Raw genomic sequence first — 18,520 nt, forward strand, 5'->3', positions numbered from 1 at the left:
AGGATACTTCAGACACATAAGTAACTAGTGAGAAATAACACTGTATTATGCATCCATCATGCCTTTTTCCAGCAAATTGTAACAGGTCACTGCCGATATTTTGCTTAACAAAGTAAAGCAAGAACTGCTAAATTCTTTGACACGCAAAATGCCAAAATCACTTTTTTTTTTTTTTTACCCACTGCTAACCTATTACTATGAAATTCTACGTCAATCATCTTTTATTCCTTATCATTCATTCTTGAATATAAGCAAAGCAGAAATCAGAATGCAAACCATTTGGCAATTAATTATTATTTTCATTAAGTGACAACACACTATGTTGTAATTACAGTTCAAGAGACTAAAATAAACAGTCATTTTAGTAGCCGTGATTATGTCATCTTAGAGGGGACAGGCACCCAATATTGTTAACCCCTTCAGGATTTTTTGTTTTCATTTTCCCCATATGTTTGTTAAACCATGATTTCCTTTTTTCATATTTGACGAACCTGCACAAATGATAAAAAAATAATAATAAAATTATTTTAAAAATCCTTATACTGAAACAGAATATTTTTTTTTGCAATTTTGCTTAACATTCCTTCTATACTGTAGGTGCAAAGATGGCAGAGGCAGGCTGGGGCAAAGATGGCACATGCTGGCTGTTTGGGGGCAAATTTGGCACAGGCAGTCTGTTTAGGGGCAAGGATGGCATAGGGGCTGTTTGGGAGCAAATATGGAACTGGGAGGCTTTCTATTCTAAGGATCGGCTTGATTATTGTCCCTCGTTACTTTATTTTTCACTTATTTTTCCATTTTTTGACAGGATGAGTGAAGGGGAAGGGACAGAACCTCTGCCACCTATCTAAGCTGCCAACAAGTGAACTTTTAAACTAAATATCTCCAAAACAATGACATTGATTAATCAAGGTACCCAAGCTGTAGATGGCTGCCATGAATGAATGTAGTTCTACTAAAAGCTTTAACTGTATGCATATATGTTTTAATTTATATGGCATTAACAGATAACTTTAGGGGAGGTACAATATGTGAAATTGTATATGATGTACAGTAGTCATATAGACAGTATGATCAAGTTAAAATTAATTTTAAAAAAATTACCAACACGCTGTATTAGACCAAATATAACAGATTAATGAAAACTTTTCTTTCTTGCCACTAGTCCCCGATCACCCAAAGTTTTCACAGTGTCTCTTCCAAAAAATGGGGAACAAAAAGATTTTGGAAAACCAGTGATGCTAATATCTCAAAGAGCTCTCAAGCCATAATTCACTTGGAAAAATGCAAAAACAAAATAGGAAAATATTAAGATGAATCACCAAAATAAAAAATATATATATTCTTTTTTAAAGGTGTTCATTAACCCATGATAACTAAAGAATTAGTAAATTAGTAAAAAAACAAGTTTTTTTTAAAAAACTACCCCAAGCCTCTTAAGCCAATAGTATTAATAAATATGTAACATATGTATCCATGTAAAGCATGGATTTGGCCCTTTTGAACATAAAAACTATATATGTGGGGTATGACTCTAATCAGGATTTTGCTGAACATAAATTGTGGCACTTACACTATAGAAGAAGTTTTAAGAAAAATTGCAAACCTTTTTTTTTATTTTAGTTTACTAACACTAGCAATTATTATGTTTTATGTATTTCTATGATTTTAAAAGAAGGCTCTACTTTTCATGAACAAAATGATGTATAATTTGTGTGGGTTCATCATTTATTGGTAAAGAGAAATCATGGTTTAACAAACATATGGTAAAAATTACAAAAACAAACAAATGGTCCTTGGGTCATAAAAACTTCAGGGTCTGAAGGAGTTAAATAAGCAATGGCAATGTGAGCTCCTTCAGCCATAAAAACTACAAATCCCAGAATGCCCTTGTACCAGCTCACCTCCTGGTGACATAAGCACTTAGGAATGTGGAGACTATCACATGTGAGATGGGAACCTGGGGGAGAGGAGGAAGATTGTTTATTAGTGGACACATCCCAGTGATTTTAAGACCAACAGTCATTTTTAACTCCCTAGTTTCCGGTTTCCCGGAGCTCAGTGATAAAACCACTCTATTTACGTCCATTTATATCTATCTATCTATCTATCTATCTATCTATCTATCTATCTATCTATCTATCTATCGCTTTATAATGACTGCCTACTAATTAATGGGTAGATAGCATAGGTTGTCCTGAATCCATCCTTTGTTAAACCCCTGTTATCATGTGGGGGTTTTACTATAAAAAAAATATCCTTTATTGGCGGATGGAGACTTTGTTTAGTTTGGTGGGGGGTTACAGTGTTTATAATTTATTACACAAAAGAATACATAATTTCTGTTGGGTATGCAGGGCTGGACTGGGGATAACAAGGCGGTCCCGGCACTCTAAAGCTGGCGGCCGCCGGATGGATATGCGCAGTCACGCGTTACGTTTTTATGCTTGCGTAGCATGCGGCTGACATAGGGTGGCCTCACAATACGGCGATCTTCCTTTCACTGGAGGGGCAGATCAGTTGCGGATGGAGTGATGCCCAGTGTGCCAATTGGCCAGCCAGCATTTAGCTGTACAGATAAGGCAAGAATCTGGTCCAAACACACAGATTCATAACTATTTCACTTCACTATTCATTATAAAGGGCCAGCACTGGCAGGTTCCTTCAGCTGGAAGGGCTGAACTGGCCCTGTGTAATGCATAAATGAATAAGGGGACTTTGCATTATACAGGGCCAGCCAAGTTCGTTCTGCAGCCGAAGCTTATTGTGGATAGCCCTTCATAATGTATAGTAAAGTCAGGTAGAAGAAACAACTCTCCTGCCAACTATCCTTTCACAGAATACACCCCTTTAGAGTGTTACTCGTGGAGCAGTTAGCTGAAGCATTCCAAAAGTTTCCATGGCGACTGCTGCACATTTACACATAGCGAGTGACTGGAAGGGTGTTTCTATTGGAGAATGTTCCCCTTTTGCTGCTGTGAGGCGCAGGGTTCGTCTCTGGGCGCCGTGCCTGTGATGTCACTCTCGGTATCGGTGATGCAGTCATGCGTGTGACTGGACCTGCCCTCCCTCTTTCTACCTATCCTGGCGAGAGTGAGTGCAGGGAAGGGCTGTCTCCTCCTCCCCCCCCCGGATGTGTGCGGATTGGTACGGTCTCCCAGGCTCTGCTGGGACTCAGGAGTGGCAGGAGGAAGAAGGTGAGAGGCCGCAGGAGCTACAGTGTTTCCCGGCCGCCTGCCCCGCACCCCAGCCGGATCTGCGAATCCCCAGGACATGCCGACACAGCGGGACAGCAACATGTCCCAGCTAGTAGATCACTCCCACCAGGTCCGGGTAAAGGCTTATTTCAAAGGGTGAGTACTGAGATTCCATCAAATCAACCCCCCCCGTGTATCCGCTTCCGTACCATCAACCACCTCAACTATCATTCAAGGCATGCTGGGACTTGAAGTCCTGCTCTGCTGATCTTTTGAATGGGAAGCACTGCAGGCTCACGGTGCATTATGGGGTATTTGGGGGGTAGATGCAGCATGGAACAAGAAGTTCTCCATGAGCTAGGAATGAAGTGGGAGCTGCTTAGGAGTTAACTCGCACTGGACTGCATTAGTAGAGTCTTTCCTTATTCTTGTACTAAGCAGTGTCTGGACTCCTGTAATACATCCTTTTAAAAGGGGTTCTTGGGCAGAGTAAGAGATACCGGTTTACTCAGAAACCGGAATGGCGACTCTTTGTAAGGCCCTGTTTGTGCTCTTGCTATGGGATATCTCAGAGGTGGACTGTACGAGTTGAGAGGTACACCCTTAAAGAACATTTTAGAACGCAGCTTTTAAAAAAGGGGCCCTAGAGAAACCGTCCCTAATGGGACCTCCAGTCCTGTCGGTAGCTCCTGCCGGCAGGCACGGTGATCCCGCTTCTTTCCTTCCTTCACGCAGTGCGCCGATGACATCATATACACAACGGGGCCCAGAGGGCACCTATTATGGGCCCTTAATCTAAGCCTAGGACTGCTGCGGCCACTTTTGCCCCCTTAGAGTCAAACTTTACTGTTAAGAGTATCTTGTAATATTGTGTGTTGTTTTATTTGCTTTCGTTGCTTCCGCCTTGGACTTGGAGACCATTTCCAGTTGTTGTATAAAATGTCCAGAACAAGGTTTGACGAATATTTGTAAACAATTTAGGGAAAAAATGTATTTGGAAGTCCGAGACGATACAACTTAAAAATCATATGAGAAAACTGTAGGTACCAGCGGAAATTTGTTTGGCCCCCGACATAGGCATTGTATAGCGTAGATGATTTCAGGTCCTTGTGCTGATCCAGGCCAATAAGGAAATGCACAAGGAGCGCGTGAGCACAAGTAATGGGCACGTTGGTGCTAAATAGGTGGTTTATGGGGTACCTGTTATATATATTTTGTCTACTCTCGTTCTGAACTGTTTTTAATGACATTGTGGGACTTTAGAGAGCTTTCTTTTAAATATTTTCCTTTAAAGTTTACTAGTTCCATTCCGGATCATACATTTAAAGCATCTGCCTTGGCAAATGTTTGGGGTTAATCCAATAAAGTGTGAGTTGGCAGTAGAGTGTGTAGGAGAGTTATAGCTTGGTCTCATTGAGTTCACTTTACACCATGAAGGACCGCTCCAAGAAAGCTTCTGATGCGAGGAGACCTTGGCTGCTCCTGCATAAAGCGTCGATTTCATGAGTTCCAGCTCCATCTTTCTTGAAGAAGAGCAGTGCCATGGATGGCCTTCAATGTTGCGTAATGAATCCATGAGTTTAAACCACAAGTTTCCTGCTATCTAGTTCACTGAAGAAACCTATTGGTATCCCTGGAGGTGGACGAACTCTTTACTTCTGTGTACATGTCAGAATATGGTTTTATCTAGTTACGTTAGAAAGGGCAATAGAAAAGCAGTTTAAAATTCTTGGTAGGTCTTTTAAAACCATTTAAAATGTACTTGTCCTTTTCTATTCTGTTTTCCAACAGGAAACCCGATGCCATGAGTTTGAAACATTGTTTGAACACAGTATGCTACTCATTGCTTAAAAGGAAGGGACACTCAAGTTTCCCAGGCAGACCACTAAACAGTTAATTCATATGAAAGTACTTTCGTATACATTCAATTAATTTGCAAAAAATGTTTAGGGAGAAGCTGCAGCTCCTCACCCCCTCTGTGGTCGGATGTTTCATGCAACAGATCAGTCGTATTATTGGTTCTTTTTACTTTATATAAAATGTACTTTTTTTTTTTTTACTGCTGTGCTGTAAACTCACATCCTAAATTGGTGCCTTTCTTTGATATTTCATGCATATGATGCATGGGGGGCTTCTACAGAATCCCCCCCGCATACATTTACCCTTTTCCCACTGCTCACTTAAATGCAGCAAAGAAGATGATGTGTTCGGCCGCAACTTCTCTCCTAGACAGGAGTAATTCCCGTGCTCGGTGAACGCAGCGGGCGGGGGTCTCTTCAGACCCCCACATGTGCTCCCATTGATTTTGTTTTGAAGGTATTAGGAGTGTCAGGGATATCCCCTTTAGGATGGCGTTGTATGTTACTAAATATTCAAGGATAACATATTATTGAATTGAATACTTTGTACCGATATAGCCACAAGCTGTTGCTTTACTAGGAATTGTAGGGTTTTCAGTCACGCCTTAGCAAGACAAAGGCTATTATGGGAGTTATAGTCCGGAAGCAATTAGATTTATACTCTTTTAGGCTAACCAACTAGAGTACAGATTTTGCAACTTATTTACATAGGTTTTACTTATTTTACAAATGGGGAAATTCAGGCCCCCACTTATTAGGCTGAACTGCTGTACTGCGCATGTTCATACTTTGGGAGTTTGCTACCATTCCGTCTTCGCACAGATTGTTTTATATTAAAAGCGGCGGCAGTGAAGGGAAGCTGTTGGTGTCGTATGATAGCTGTGGTCCTTCCATGGTGTCCCGTTTACACATGCATGAAAAGATGCTGCAGAATCCCCCCACCGGCAAGTGTTCTGGGGGGGGGGGTGTAAGACCTCCCTAAGTGCATGTGTAGAAAGCTGAGTTTAGAGCGTCCTGTGCGTAGGCACCCATCGGTTTATACCGTGCTAACCAACTATATCACAAACAACGAGATGTGTTCACCCGAATACATCTCCTCCTGCACATTAAATAGCTAGGGGGTTTGGAAAGGGGCAGTTACTTACAGGGGGATTATACAGAATACCCTCATGCATTTGCAAAAGGAATACCACAAAACTGTAAATGAGCCACGCGGCTATCATATTCATTAACGTTCATATGGTGGCTGGCGTGCCCCTTTACACGATAAAAAAATCTTGTAATGAGAAGTTTTCCTTAAATTTCAACGTTTTGTGTTGATAAAGTGGAAGGTGAATGCTACAATAAGAAAAACATTAATTTCGAAAATGATAATTATCTGTTACGGTATTTATTATTAAATATTCCCCGATATTGTGTTTTAAATGCATGTCAGAGTCCATTTAGTGTGGGCTTTGATTAGTATGTATACTAGCTCCGTAGCGCTCACAACATGTGTGATCAGATAGCATACATGTGATTGGCTGCTTCTACAGTCATTGATTTCATTGGTGGCTCTATTGAGCGTGTGCAAGAAGCATACTGAAGTATGCTTTCTGTTTTTAGTAGAGGCAGCTGGTGGAGGAGTTAAATGAGACAGGTTTCTTCTGTCTCCAGTAAAGATACTGATACGGATGCGGCAAAATGTGTATCACTATGTGTTTAACACTATGTGTGTATACGGATGGGGAGCTCCTTAGAAAGAAACGGTTATTAACACGGACGTTAACTTACCTGTGACAAGAGACATTAATGAATTGGCTTCTGATAAAGACCTTTCACAAATCGGTGTGCCACAATTCTTGTCCTGGTCTATCCTGTGGAACGCCACAATATTTTATAGAATGGTTTTACGGTATTTTATATGAAAGAAATCGCCAAAGCATCAAAGTGAAGATCTTATTTATTATATTTTTTATATGACTGATTTAGAGAGTTTATTTCAGTCTTAAAATGGAACTTTCACTATTGTAACTATAAGAATACAATATGTATTGTTTGTCATCAGGTGTAATTGCTACAAATCTTGGCACAATACTGGAAATGTCTGCTCTTTCCATGGGCTTTCTGTGTCTACAACCTACCGCATCTGTTGGATACAATTACTTAGGGGGGATTTTAAAGAAAATTATCTAGTTTCACACTTTTACTAATTTGGTTTGTCATTTATGCTAAAATTAATTGTGGGGAAAAAATACTTATATATATATATATATAATTGTTTGTTTTTTCCATGATGTTGCGATGTGATGTACAGGTTGCCCTAGACTATGCATTAATGAATAGTATAACCTCTGAAAAATATGTATAGGTTTCCCTGGTCAAAGTGTTAGCTGTCTATAAGGTTTCCCCCTATATATATATATATCTATATCCAAGATATCCCAAACCACAACCCTTAAAAGGGTTACTGACCTGCAGTCAGGGAGGTCCACTTGACGGCATTAGGAGGGTAGTTCATTTACAGGTAAGATGTGATTTGTCACCAGTTTAAAATGAATGGCTGATAGAACCGAGCCCTTAAGTGGCTTTTAGGGAGCCATTGTAAGAGAATTGTCAGCTCTCTAATTATAGATCTAATAATAAATAAGGCAGGTTTGTTTGTGTTGTTTCACACCTTTGTTGGTGTTTATGAGCCTTCACTCACCAGAGGTGTTATGGCTCTGTATAATGCATTTTATGCTTCTGATTTGATGCCATATGCTGACACGCGGATGGATTGTGTTTGGATGAATTTGTATGTTATGGATTAGCACTCTCCCTTTGAACTATATAAAGGACGAACAAGACAAGGTCAGAACTTAAATATCTCGTCCTGAAGGTTCTTATCTGCTGATACGGTCTATGTCCTGGCTTGAGGGCATCTCAGATATTAGCTCCCAGTAACACTCCATGCACCCCCTGATTAGGGCCGAGACATACGACTGGGGTTGTTGCTTCCCTCATTTGCCCTGTTACAGTTCTAGACTGCCGTTGTGTTTGGCATTAGTGTGATAAGCTTCGGAGACTGAAAACTCAAGGCTCTTCACCAGGGGTTCACCGTTGGCGATTGCCTTAACTCGACCTGGGTTAAGAATTTTACTGAACTTGTTTTAAGTTAATTTAAGTTTTGTTAGACCATTTCTCAAAATGTTGATGTATTTTCCTCCTACCCTTTTTTTCTAATTTAAAGTGTGTTTGTGTGGGAGGCTAAATTGTTGTTGAGAAGACCAGAAATCCTCCATTTATGGGCCCAGCCCAGGCTGCTGCTTCTCCGTGCTCTGCCCTTGGAATCCCGACCCTACTTAGTGGAACCCGACCTGACTCATTTAGTGATTTGGCTGATGAGCTGCACCCATTGTGTAATAATGTTTTAATGTGTTTGTGATTAATAATGAGATCACTTAAGATGTCCTGGAAAAAGTAACTACGTTTACTGTTTGGTCTTCCAAATAACCCCTCTACTGTTGGGTTATCAGAAGGGGTATATATCGATTAATTTGGTCATTCTGATGCCGACCACCAAATGTAGCATTGGCGTGATTGTTTCCAAGGAACTCTTCTATCTGTGCATCATGGGTAGGTGTTGGAGTTCTATTTCTTGCTCGTTGTAGTTAACAAGAGATAATCATTCTTGCTGTCTTTAAGATTAAGTTGGATAAGGTCTGGTCTTCCTAACATACTCTCTCTTTTCCTTCTCCTTCCCCCCGCAGATGAAGCAGATACAACAGGAAGGGAGGAGGCAGAATAAAATAATCAAAAAATAATTTTATTTTGGGCATTAAATATGGTGTATTGAACGAAAACGGGGTTATGTTTCATACTTATTTTATCTGTTGACCTGTAGGGCGTCCTTGTTGGCAGCCACTTGATATTTTGTGATATTCCCTACAGAAGCACCATGCTGAGCTCATTCTTTTACACTGAAGACTGATTCCTCGGAATTCCATCCGGGTGATTAAGATTGAGCAATTCTATTGTTTACCACAAGGCGGTATGATAAGGAGGAAGGGTGTTTGACTAGTAGATTCGACTAAGATTACAGAGCTGGAAAACATGCACATGACGTGCGGTTGTCTAAAAACATTGTTTTATGTAAAAAGTAGAATTGGTTTGAAACGGAAAGCAATGCAAAGTTTTTAAAAAGCTGATTTGGTGCTTGCAGTAATACAAGGTTTTTGGGTTTTTTTTGCCAGGTTGCTCACTATTACATCAAATTAGGTTTTAGTAATGTAACAGCTATTCGGAAATGGTTAAACCCCATCACATTTTAGGAATTCTTCCCAGGAATTAAGTGTACCCGGTCTCAGCACGGTATATGCTTGGGTGCAAAGCTTGGCATCTGTATGTGAAGTAGAAGAAGCCAGGTCTTTTTTATTTCAATTTTAAACACCCCCCCACACACACACACACACAGATGTATTAAGTTTCTGTATAATGTACGTATATGAACGTATCACAGGGCCAGTGCTCCCTCCACTGTTCGTTTGCGTGAGATTTCCAGGGGGCTTAACGAGACCTCCTGCATGCGTGTGCTGTACGTGTTCTCACCGATTTTCAATGCTTCCTTGTCAGGACTTACGTGAAAGTAGATAACACAGGGGCAGTTAAGTGCTTCTTGTATTTATTTACAGCTAAAGTACGCACATTAAAAGTTCTTTGATCTGCATTCTTTATCGGTGAGACTGTATGGGACGTTGGGGTTACTACGGTAAATGCTACGTGTTTTCAGTTTATCCCCCCCCACTATGTAATATTTATTATGCAAACTGCTGAATGTACCGGTATCTTTAATTGTTACTGTTATTCTTTAAATCCAGTATTATTCCCACAATGATCTACGAAATATATTGCCATTTACCGTATGTATGTAATGCCACCATGTTTGTTCAAAGGGATGCTCTTTTGAAGGGTGCTGTTTACAGTATACTTGATATACACCGATCAGCCATAACATTATGACCACCTGCCTAATATTGTGTAGGCACCCCCTTTTGTCGCCAAAACCGGCACCAAGACGTTAGCAGCAGATCAGTTGCGAGGTGGGGCCTCTATGGATACATCCTGGTTCCATGTGTTCTCCAGGCAAGCGACTATCCAGGTCATCCACCTGATGTGAAAGAAAATGTCATTCATTAGAGCAGGCGACCTTCTTCCATTACTCATTGGTCCAGTTCTTATGCTCACGTACCCATTGTAGGCACTTTCGGGAATGGACAGGGGTCAGCATGGGCACCCTGACTGGTCTGCTGCGATGCACTGCGTGTTCTGACACCTTTCTATCAGAACCAGCATTAACTTTTTAAGCAATTTAAGTCACGGTAGCTGTTCTGTTGGATTTGAGCACACGGGCCAGCCTTCGCCCCCACGTGCATCATTGAGCCCTGGCCGCCCGATGACCCTGTCGTCGGTTCACAGCTTTTCCTTTCTTGGACCACTTTTGATAGTTACTGATCACTGCAGACTGGAAACTCCCCACAAGAGCTGCAGTCTCTGGCCATCACAATTTGGCCCTTGTTAAAGTCGCTCAGATCTTTCCAATTTTTTCTGCTTCTAACACATCAACTTTGAGGCTGAAATATTCACTTGCTGCCCAATATATCCCACCCACTGACAGGTGCCATGATAACAAGATTATCAATGATATTCACTTCACCTGTCAGTGGTCAAAATGTTATGGCTGATCGGTGTGTGTGTGTATATATATATGTGTGTGTGTGTGTACACATATATAAAATATATATATATATATATATATATATATATATAATGCGTGTGTGAAAAGGGACTTCTTCACCATTGCCATAAAGAATCAACTTGCGTGGTGATTGTGCAGGGAAAGGCACCCAAAATATGACACGACTGACAACAGTAGTAGCCTCCAGGTATGGAAATAAAGGAAGCTGATTGTAACGTGTTTTTGTTAGTCTACATTCTGTATACAGCATTTAATTTAATGATCAATATATTCTTTTCCATTGGCTTTTCACCAAATATTATTGGCTGAATTATTTGGGTTTCAATCACCCAATTTCATGGGCTGTATTATTTATATATTTAGTACTATTTGTCTTGTTTAGTCTTGTTTATGGCAATACTAGAGATGTCCAGCTTGTCCAATATAGTTCTTTAATCCAGGGCTAAAGTCAGTCCTGGAACTTAATGGCAGCAGCCGATAAAATGATGTACATGGTGCTCACTGCAGGATGCACGAGGTCCACATAACACTCTTATACTCTTTTATAAACTTATGGCCGTGTTTATCAAACGGCAGCAGTAAAAATACATAACGGTTTTTTTTAGTCAGTGTAAGTCACTGGGTTATTAAGACTGAGCTGCCCTATTGTTTAGGATGATAAGGACTCGGGGTGTAAAATAGCAACCCTAGAACATGTACAAATTAATAAAATGCAGCTGCCTGCAGTAATTCAGTAACTAGAACTGTTTAGAAAGAAAGGGAACATGGCACAAATTAAGAAATATACATTTTCTTTGCTGTGTGATGGTAGAGAGATTAACGCCATTGACTTGTTCGTTAGCAGCTCTGAGGGTAACGGGACTATCAGTTCTTATGTAGTATTTTGGTGACTCTTAATTCTTTTTCTCAGGAGCCCCTCCGTCTGGATGCTTTAGAGTTGGGATTGTGTAGTACGGTTATGCGAGGGACCTTTGCAATAACGTTTGGAACAGTGTTTCTGGCTCATTCCTTTTCCAGAAGCATAACAGTGACTAATTAATTTTGCCTTCAAAGTCACATATTCTGCAAAGTGAGCATCACTTATAGGATGACACTGGTGGGGGAGTAGAAACTTGTCAAAGCATGCTGCGCTGGTGAGACTCCACCTCTGTTCTCTAATTAGACGTGGGTTAGCTGATGAATTTATTTCTATGTACACACGATGAATTAATGTTCCATAATCTATAACATTATAGACTACTCCTATAAATGGAACGACGGCTACCTGGCTCAGATCTCACCAGGATAAGCTCCCATGTATGCCTCCTCCTTGCCCTTCCCAGCTATCCAAGGAATTCCGACAGCTACTCTCTAGGTCTTGAGAAGAAGGTTGTTTTTCTTGAATGTCCTTTACGACCTCGCATGGCCCCGGCTCCAGAGTACTCTGTTTTTTTCCTCCAGAACACCATCCCACCACCACCACATATGGCTTCATATAAAACGGCACGTCGCTGTCCAGATCTCATTCTTACCTTTAAGGCTTTTCAGTGTTCATCCCCATTTATCTCTGATATCCTGCCATATATCTGCATGCTCTGTACTCTCCATCCACCCAAGTGTCTCTCTGCTTCTTTAACAGCTACTTCACCATATTCTCTAAAAGCCTTCCTTGCTGTCCCTATCTCAGGAACTTGCTACCACTGGGCACGTGCCAAGTTTCAACTCTCCACAACCCCAAAAGCAAACTAAAAGAACATCTTTTAATTGTAGCACTACAGTAACTTCGCTTTGATTAATTCCCTTATGGTATCTGTTTATCCACTAATGGAACCTCCTTTGCCGATGTATTCATACCCGTTATACCCTGATCAGTGCCAGTAGACTGCTGTTCTACCTATGATTGCACCAATTCTCTACCCCCTTTTTATTCTATTGTAAAATGCTCAATAATATTAAAAATATGTATAGTCTATATGCTTTTATGAAAATAAAATGATAGTCCTTCGTTCTTATTCCCTCTAACAATGTATCCATCAACTCTTACCTTGTGTCCACTCCATATACTCCAGAGGTCACGACTGTGTCAAAGCCATACATTTTCTATGTGTTGAGTAGCCTTTTGATTGAACTAGTCTCGGTATGTCTGGGTATTAGCCTGCATTGAAGCAGAAATGGCTATAATATATACAGATCTGTGTACGAGTATCTGTGCCAGAAAGTGTCCTGACCTGCGTAAAAACCTTCGGATGTCTCCGGCTGCAAGTTATCAGAAAACCGTCAACTCTGTCGTCCAGTTTTATCCTTGTTTATGGGGCGTTTTTACATATTTTTTTGCTTTTATTATTATCGTTTTATTTATATAGCGCCAACAGTTACACAGCGCTACTTACAGTACATACGTTCAAAGGGTATGACAAAGCTAGAACTGAAAGACTATTGTAGACCTTGGGGCAATTATTTCCAATTATTTTTCTATATGGTGATTATATACTGTTAGTGGCCACGATTTGAACGTAGCCAATCAGTGCCCTGCCATTAATGCAAATGTGTCATTTCTTCTGTGTCTCACTGCTGGCTTTCTCTAAAGTGCAGAACAGCCCAGCCCCACAGCTGTTATGTGCAAATAAATATGTATAGGCCATGAGCGAAAGTCCGCCTTAATCGGATTTATAGACAGAGGTGTAAAGAGAGATACGCTTGCAAATAAAAATCAGTGCTATCCTAATACCGGCGCATACAATGTAAGCGATGGAGTAATGGCGGCTGGTAATGTGCTGCAATGGTCATTGTTTATTCAATTATTATAAGGTAGAACCCTATTGAGACATTGGCGCAAATCATTTAAAGTGGAACTCTAACCTTACAAAATGTGTTCATTTAAACTGTCTAAAACTTGTAATATATAATATTTTGGGGATGTTCATTTTCTTAACATCAACCTCATGGGAGCTCAGATTGGTAGCTGTCTGTAGCAGGGCCTACATTATCTAATACATCTCCTACTCTGAAACTCTGTTCCTTCTCTTTAACCCACCTTTACAGATTGCACCTTAACAGTAGGGTACAGATACGTAAGTGGGAAGGAATAACAATACAGATCCCTAGAACAGGAAGACTTTGGAATACATGCAGGGTGTTTTTAATGCATATAATTGTTGTACATGTAAACACTGTTAAATGTTTGTAGACGTGCAAAACTTGGGGAAATAAATATTAACTGGCTTTTTCGTCTAAATTCTGTTCTAAATTATAGTGTTTGTTTTCTCTTTCCAGAGACATAATGATCACCCATTTTGACCCCACCATAACCTTTGATGGACTGTGCAATGAGGTTCGGGACATGTGCGCTTTTGACAATGAACAGCTCTTCACCATGAAATGGATTGATGAAGAAGGTAACTGCTTACTTAATGACCCCGTTGAAAGGAATGTGATCCATCTGGGTTATTGGATCACAATCAACGTAGGAAAGTATTTAAAAGTGGAATCATTAAAGGGTTGGTTAATTAAATGGATAATTAAAACTCATGCCTCGTGATGTTTAGTAGTAGGTAGAACATTTTGACCAGCATACAATCTGGAGCATCACATGTTAATGTTATACATTTCCTTTTTTTGATTTTTCCGCACTAAATTAGGCAAAACATGGGGCCTATCTTAAACCTAAAATAATTTCAAAATAAGTAAAAACTAAAATGCTGTGTGGGAAAGGCTAAGATGTGCTTTATGAATAAATGTCACCTATAGTTGGCCATTGGACCACACACTCTGCCTATTCTGTTGTGTGTGTGTGTGTGTGTGTGTGTGTGTGTGTGTGCGTGTGTACACAGTTTGGTGGCGCTTCCGTCTGCTGAATGATGGGTGCGTGTCAGACTCTAGACAGAGAAAGTCGCTGATAATCTACAGAATCATAGGACGGTATTACAGACCTAAAAGGCTTTATTCTCTGTATCAGTCATAGCGATCGGTTTACAGAGATCCGGAGAGCTGGAAATAAAGTTTATTTTTTTATCTCATGATATTTTTTTCTTACTGGAGCCAATCACCACTTTGGGTATGCTATATTTTATTGATTTAGGATAATACTCCATACAGAACTGTGTTGACACTGGCATTAGAGCCTGGCAGGCTTCTCTTTCAGTGTCACTGATGCGTTGGGAGAAACTCATTGGGAGCGGTGGTATATTTACCTTGGGTGCTACCCTAGACCCAGGGCATGTAACCCATAATCCCAAATTTAACTGGTATTTTGATGATTCAGTGCGAAGTTGTAAATACTTAGAGACAGGTTGTTCCCCCTTCTTCTGTATGAGGGTGATTTCAGTTTTGTGAAACTGTGATGTCCCCCTCTGTCCCATTTAATTAATATTTAACCTTGTTTTTCTTCTCTTTATTTTAACCTCAGGAGATCCGTGTACAGTCTCTTCCCAGCTGGAGCTGGAAGAAGCTTTTCGCCTGTATGAATTAAATAAAGATTCAGAACTACTCATTCATGGTAATCGTTCTATTAACAATTATATACTGGGGCTTTCCCAGTGGTAAAAATATATTAGGTGCTTTAATTCTATGTAAAGTACCGTATTTGCTCGATTTATAAGAGAAGATGTTTTTCTGAAAAAAATTATCTGAAAAACGACCTCATCTTACACCCAGACCTCAGATCCGACTAAGCCTAGGGGTCACTCACTCACTCACTCTCTCTAAAGCTCTCATTCGATGTCTCTTATCTTCTCCATCGACTGCTTCAGTGTCCCCGTTGTCTTTTTCTGTAGCTCTGCTAATTCGCTTGCCTCTTCTTGTCCTTTTTCACCCGCTTCTCTGGAATCAGCCCCGTTATTCTGCAACAGGGGGAGTCGCCACACACACACACCCTCTCTCCTGATTGGATAAAAGGAGAGAGGCTGTCCCCACGGTGCACACCTTGGCTCCAACCATTTGCAGAAATACTCCAAGAGGCCAGAATATTGCGGTGGCTCATTTTGTGTTTGGGCCTTTTTTTTTCTTCTTCATTAAGATCTGAAGATTTCTGAGGAAATTTTACTTTCTATGAGCCGTGAGTAGGGATAACAGATATTACCTAAGAAGGAACGGAGACATTAGTTGAGGTTGATGTCTTTTATTGGGTTGACACAGAAATAAGATGTAAAGTTACATAACATTTCAAGAGACCTCTGAGGTCCCAAAGCCTATGTGACTATATATCTTTTTCTATGTTGGCCCAATAAAAGGTATCTACTATGTCAGGGTTAGTGATTTTTTTTTAACATGATAGAATTGCCATTTGCCCAGTGTCAGCAGGCTGATAAATGTAGCCCTTAACAGTGCAAATGTACAGAACAGTAGAGGGTAAAGTAGCAGTCCATCACTATGATCAAGTGCTATCCTTATTTTTCTTGTTTTATATAGTGCTGTCGTATTCCACAGCGCTCTACAATAAATCTACGGTTACAAAATTGTATCCACCTTCTTATTTCCATGTCCACACCCAGAAACGCTTAACTTATTTAGAAATGTAGATTTTCATGTTTGGGAAAGGAAGAGGACTTCAGGGCATTTTGTTTCTAACTCTATATACCAGTGTTTTCTCTATGTACTGAGATATATTATATACTGCCCTGGGTAAAGTCAGGATGATCTTGTCTATACTTTACACTGGCCAGATTACTTGGATATGCATAGATCAAAAGAACTAGACCTTTTGGCTTATATCTCAGTGTCACTGTATTAGTTAAATACACTTACAAATCTTCTGGGTTTTCCCTTTTTCCTTAATTTCTATTTATTCCGTGCCAATGTCTTATCCATGTATAAAAGTGCTCTTTAGCAAATAAATCCTGGAAATGTGAGTAGTACATTCTGTTTCATTAAGGCTATGATTACATGTATTTGCAGTATTCCCTTGTACACCAGAGAGGCCTGGCATGCCTTGCCCTGGAGAGGACAGTAAGTATATTTTATTGCACTGTGTAATTTTCATATTTCTCTAGAGCTACATACTGCTCCTTTTCCTAATCAAAATAATCAAATGTGTAATAAACTGGGTTGGCCAAAATAAGTTCTAGGGCTCTATACACATAGGATCTTCCAGTATCCAGAAGAAGAGGGTTTCTGCTCCCTTCACCCCCACCTAGACTCTACTTACTGTCCTCAGTGTTGGGTGGAAAGGAAAACCTTCACATTAGACACTCTTTCTCCTGGAAGAAACCATGTGTCCAAAGTGTTTTTTTTTCTTCTTCTAGTGCTTGATATAACTTCCTAGAACGTAAAGAAAGATTGTCTACGATTTTCTTCTCCTAGAAACATTTGGCAACCCCAAGGCTAGAATACGATTTGCAAAGCTAGAATGAACATAAATAGCTCTGTCATTAATACAAGCCTGACAGCTAGCATATGTTTATTCCACGCCACGCGATACATTATAAAGACTGTTTTATTATGGCATATTGCAAAACCAGAGCACCCTCTACACACAGATACAATTATAAGTAAACTATTAAGGCAAAAGCTTGAAAAATTGGTACTGCTGGATCCTTTTCAGAGAAAAAATCTTGCAATTAAAAAAATATTCTAATTCACAAGCACCTCAAAGCATAACATCTGTTATTTCAGTGAAAAGATGTAGTTTTTATGTATCAAGGCAATGGAATCTGTCCACGTAACAGCTTTTGTCAGCTGTGAGAACCTCCCATTAGGACTTCTGACACAGAGAACATATCTAGTGAGTTTATATCCCCTCTCTCCTCCGTTGCGTCGGGGGGAAAAGAGAGAAACTACATTGTTCAGAGAACCAGTTGGCATCTTGTATCTGATTCTTCAATCTAACGTTCAGCAGTACCAGCTATATACGCCTTCGCTCTACAGAGGCCAGGCGATCATGTCCAAGGCATTCAGTTGAAGGAGCTGTCAACTATGCTTTCTACGAGTGAATTAAGGACAATACACAACCAGATCACACCCTGAATTCTCTTATATATCCGTGATCTGTGTGCGTATGGTGGGGGCTGGGGACAGGGCTATAAATCCATTAACTGTAAGCTGCAGGTTCCTAAGGAGTGACTCAAACTTGTTACCGTAGAGTGTGGCTATCACGCTACAGTTGTACAAATTGTCAACAAACTAAGGCTGTCAGGATGATCTTTGTCAAAGCTGGAGACACGCTAGACTGCTAATTACCCAATGGATTTCTCACTCCCTCGCATAATGCCAGTGTCACATAAAGTCACACAGTGACAAGAAAATTAGTCATTTTGTCCTTTAATCTATACCTCTAGTTCCTCTGGTTCACTTGTATGTTTGTTTTCTCTAGTTGTGCATTCACTTAAAATCTGATGAGGTATCCTAATTCTTGAATTGTAGAGTCTATCTATCGACGCGGGGCTCGAAGGTGGCGAAAGCTGTACTGTGCAAATGGTCACACTTTCCAGGCCAAAAGATTTAACAGGGTAAGCAAAACATGCTAATAGAAAAGTTGTCACCTCTAAGGGGAGCAGAACCTTCCAGCACTGACATGTTAGCCATATGTGTTAGTGATAGTAGTATATGTGGAAATCCAGAGATGCTGTCCACAGAAAAATCCGTTTAATATTATTATAGTAGCTGGCAGTCTCATTCTGCTTACAGTGATGTACCCTAAACCTTACGATTCCTGTTCTGATCCCAGAGAAGAAGGCTTTGATGCCTTTTAGTGGACCGCTGTTTTTAGAGTAAGATGTGGGGTCACACGACCTTGCAAGCAGGGCCGGCCCGACAATGGAGCCGAGTGGGGCAAC

The 18,520-nt window shown here is 40.3% G+C and overlaps 1 protein-coding gene across 2 annotated transcripts in view; it reads left to right on the plus strand.

The window, feature by feature from the left end:
* Nucleotides 1-3,273: 3,273 nt before the first annotated feature.
* The window catches only part of LOC149300397 (protein kinase C iota type-like), a 33,553-nt gene continuing 18,306 nt past the window's right edge, over nt 3,274-18,520 (plus strand). For both annotated transcript variants that reach the window (XM_089485308.1, XM_089485309.1), the window contains exons 1-5: nt 3,274-3,353; nt 14,025-14,146; nt 15,157-15,246; nt 16,644-16,694; nt 18,108-18,193. In XM_089485308.1, coding sequence (XP_089341434.1) covers nt 3,274-3,353; nt 14,025-14,146; nt 15,157-15,246; nt 16,644-16,694; nt 18,108-18,193 — 429 coding nt within the window. The remainder of the gene's footprint in view (nt 3,354-14,024; nt 14,147-15,156; nt 15,247-16,643; nt 16,695-18,107; nt 18,194-18,520) is intronic.

This window comes from Sceloporus occidentalis, unplaced genomic scaffold, assembly GCF_023333645.1.
Source record: "Sceloporus occidentalis isolate IW3139 unplaced genomic scaffold, rSceOcc1.0.p SCAF_25, whole genome shotgun sequence".
Taxonomy (NCBI): Eukaryota; Metazoa; Chordata; class Lepidosauria; order Squamata; family Phrynosomatidae; genus Sceloporus; species Sceloporus occidentalis.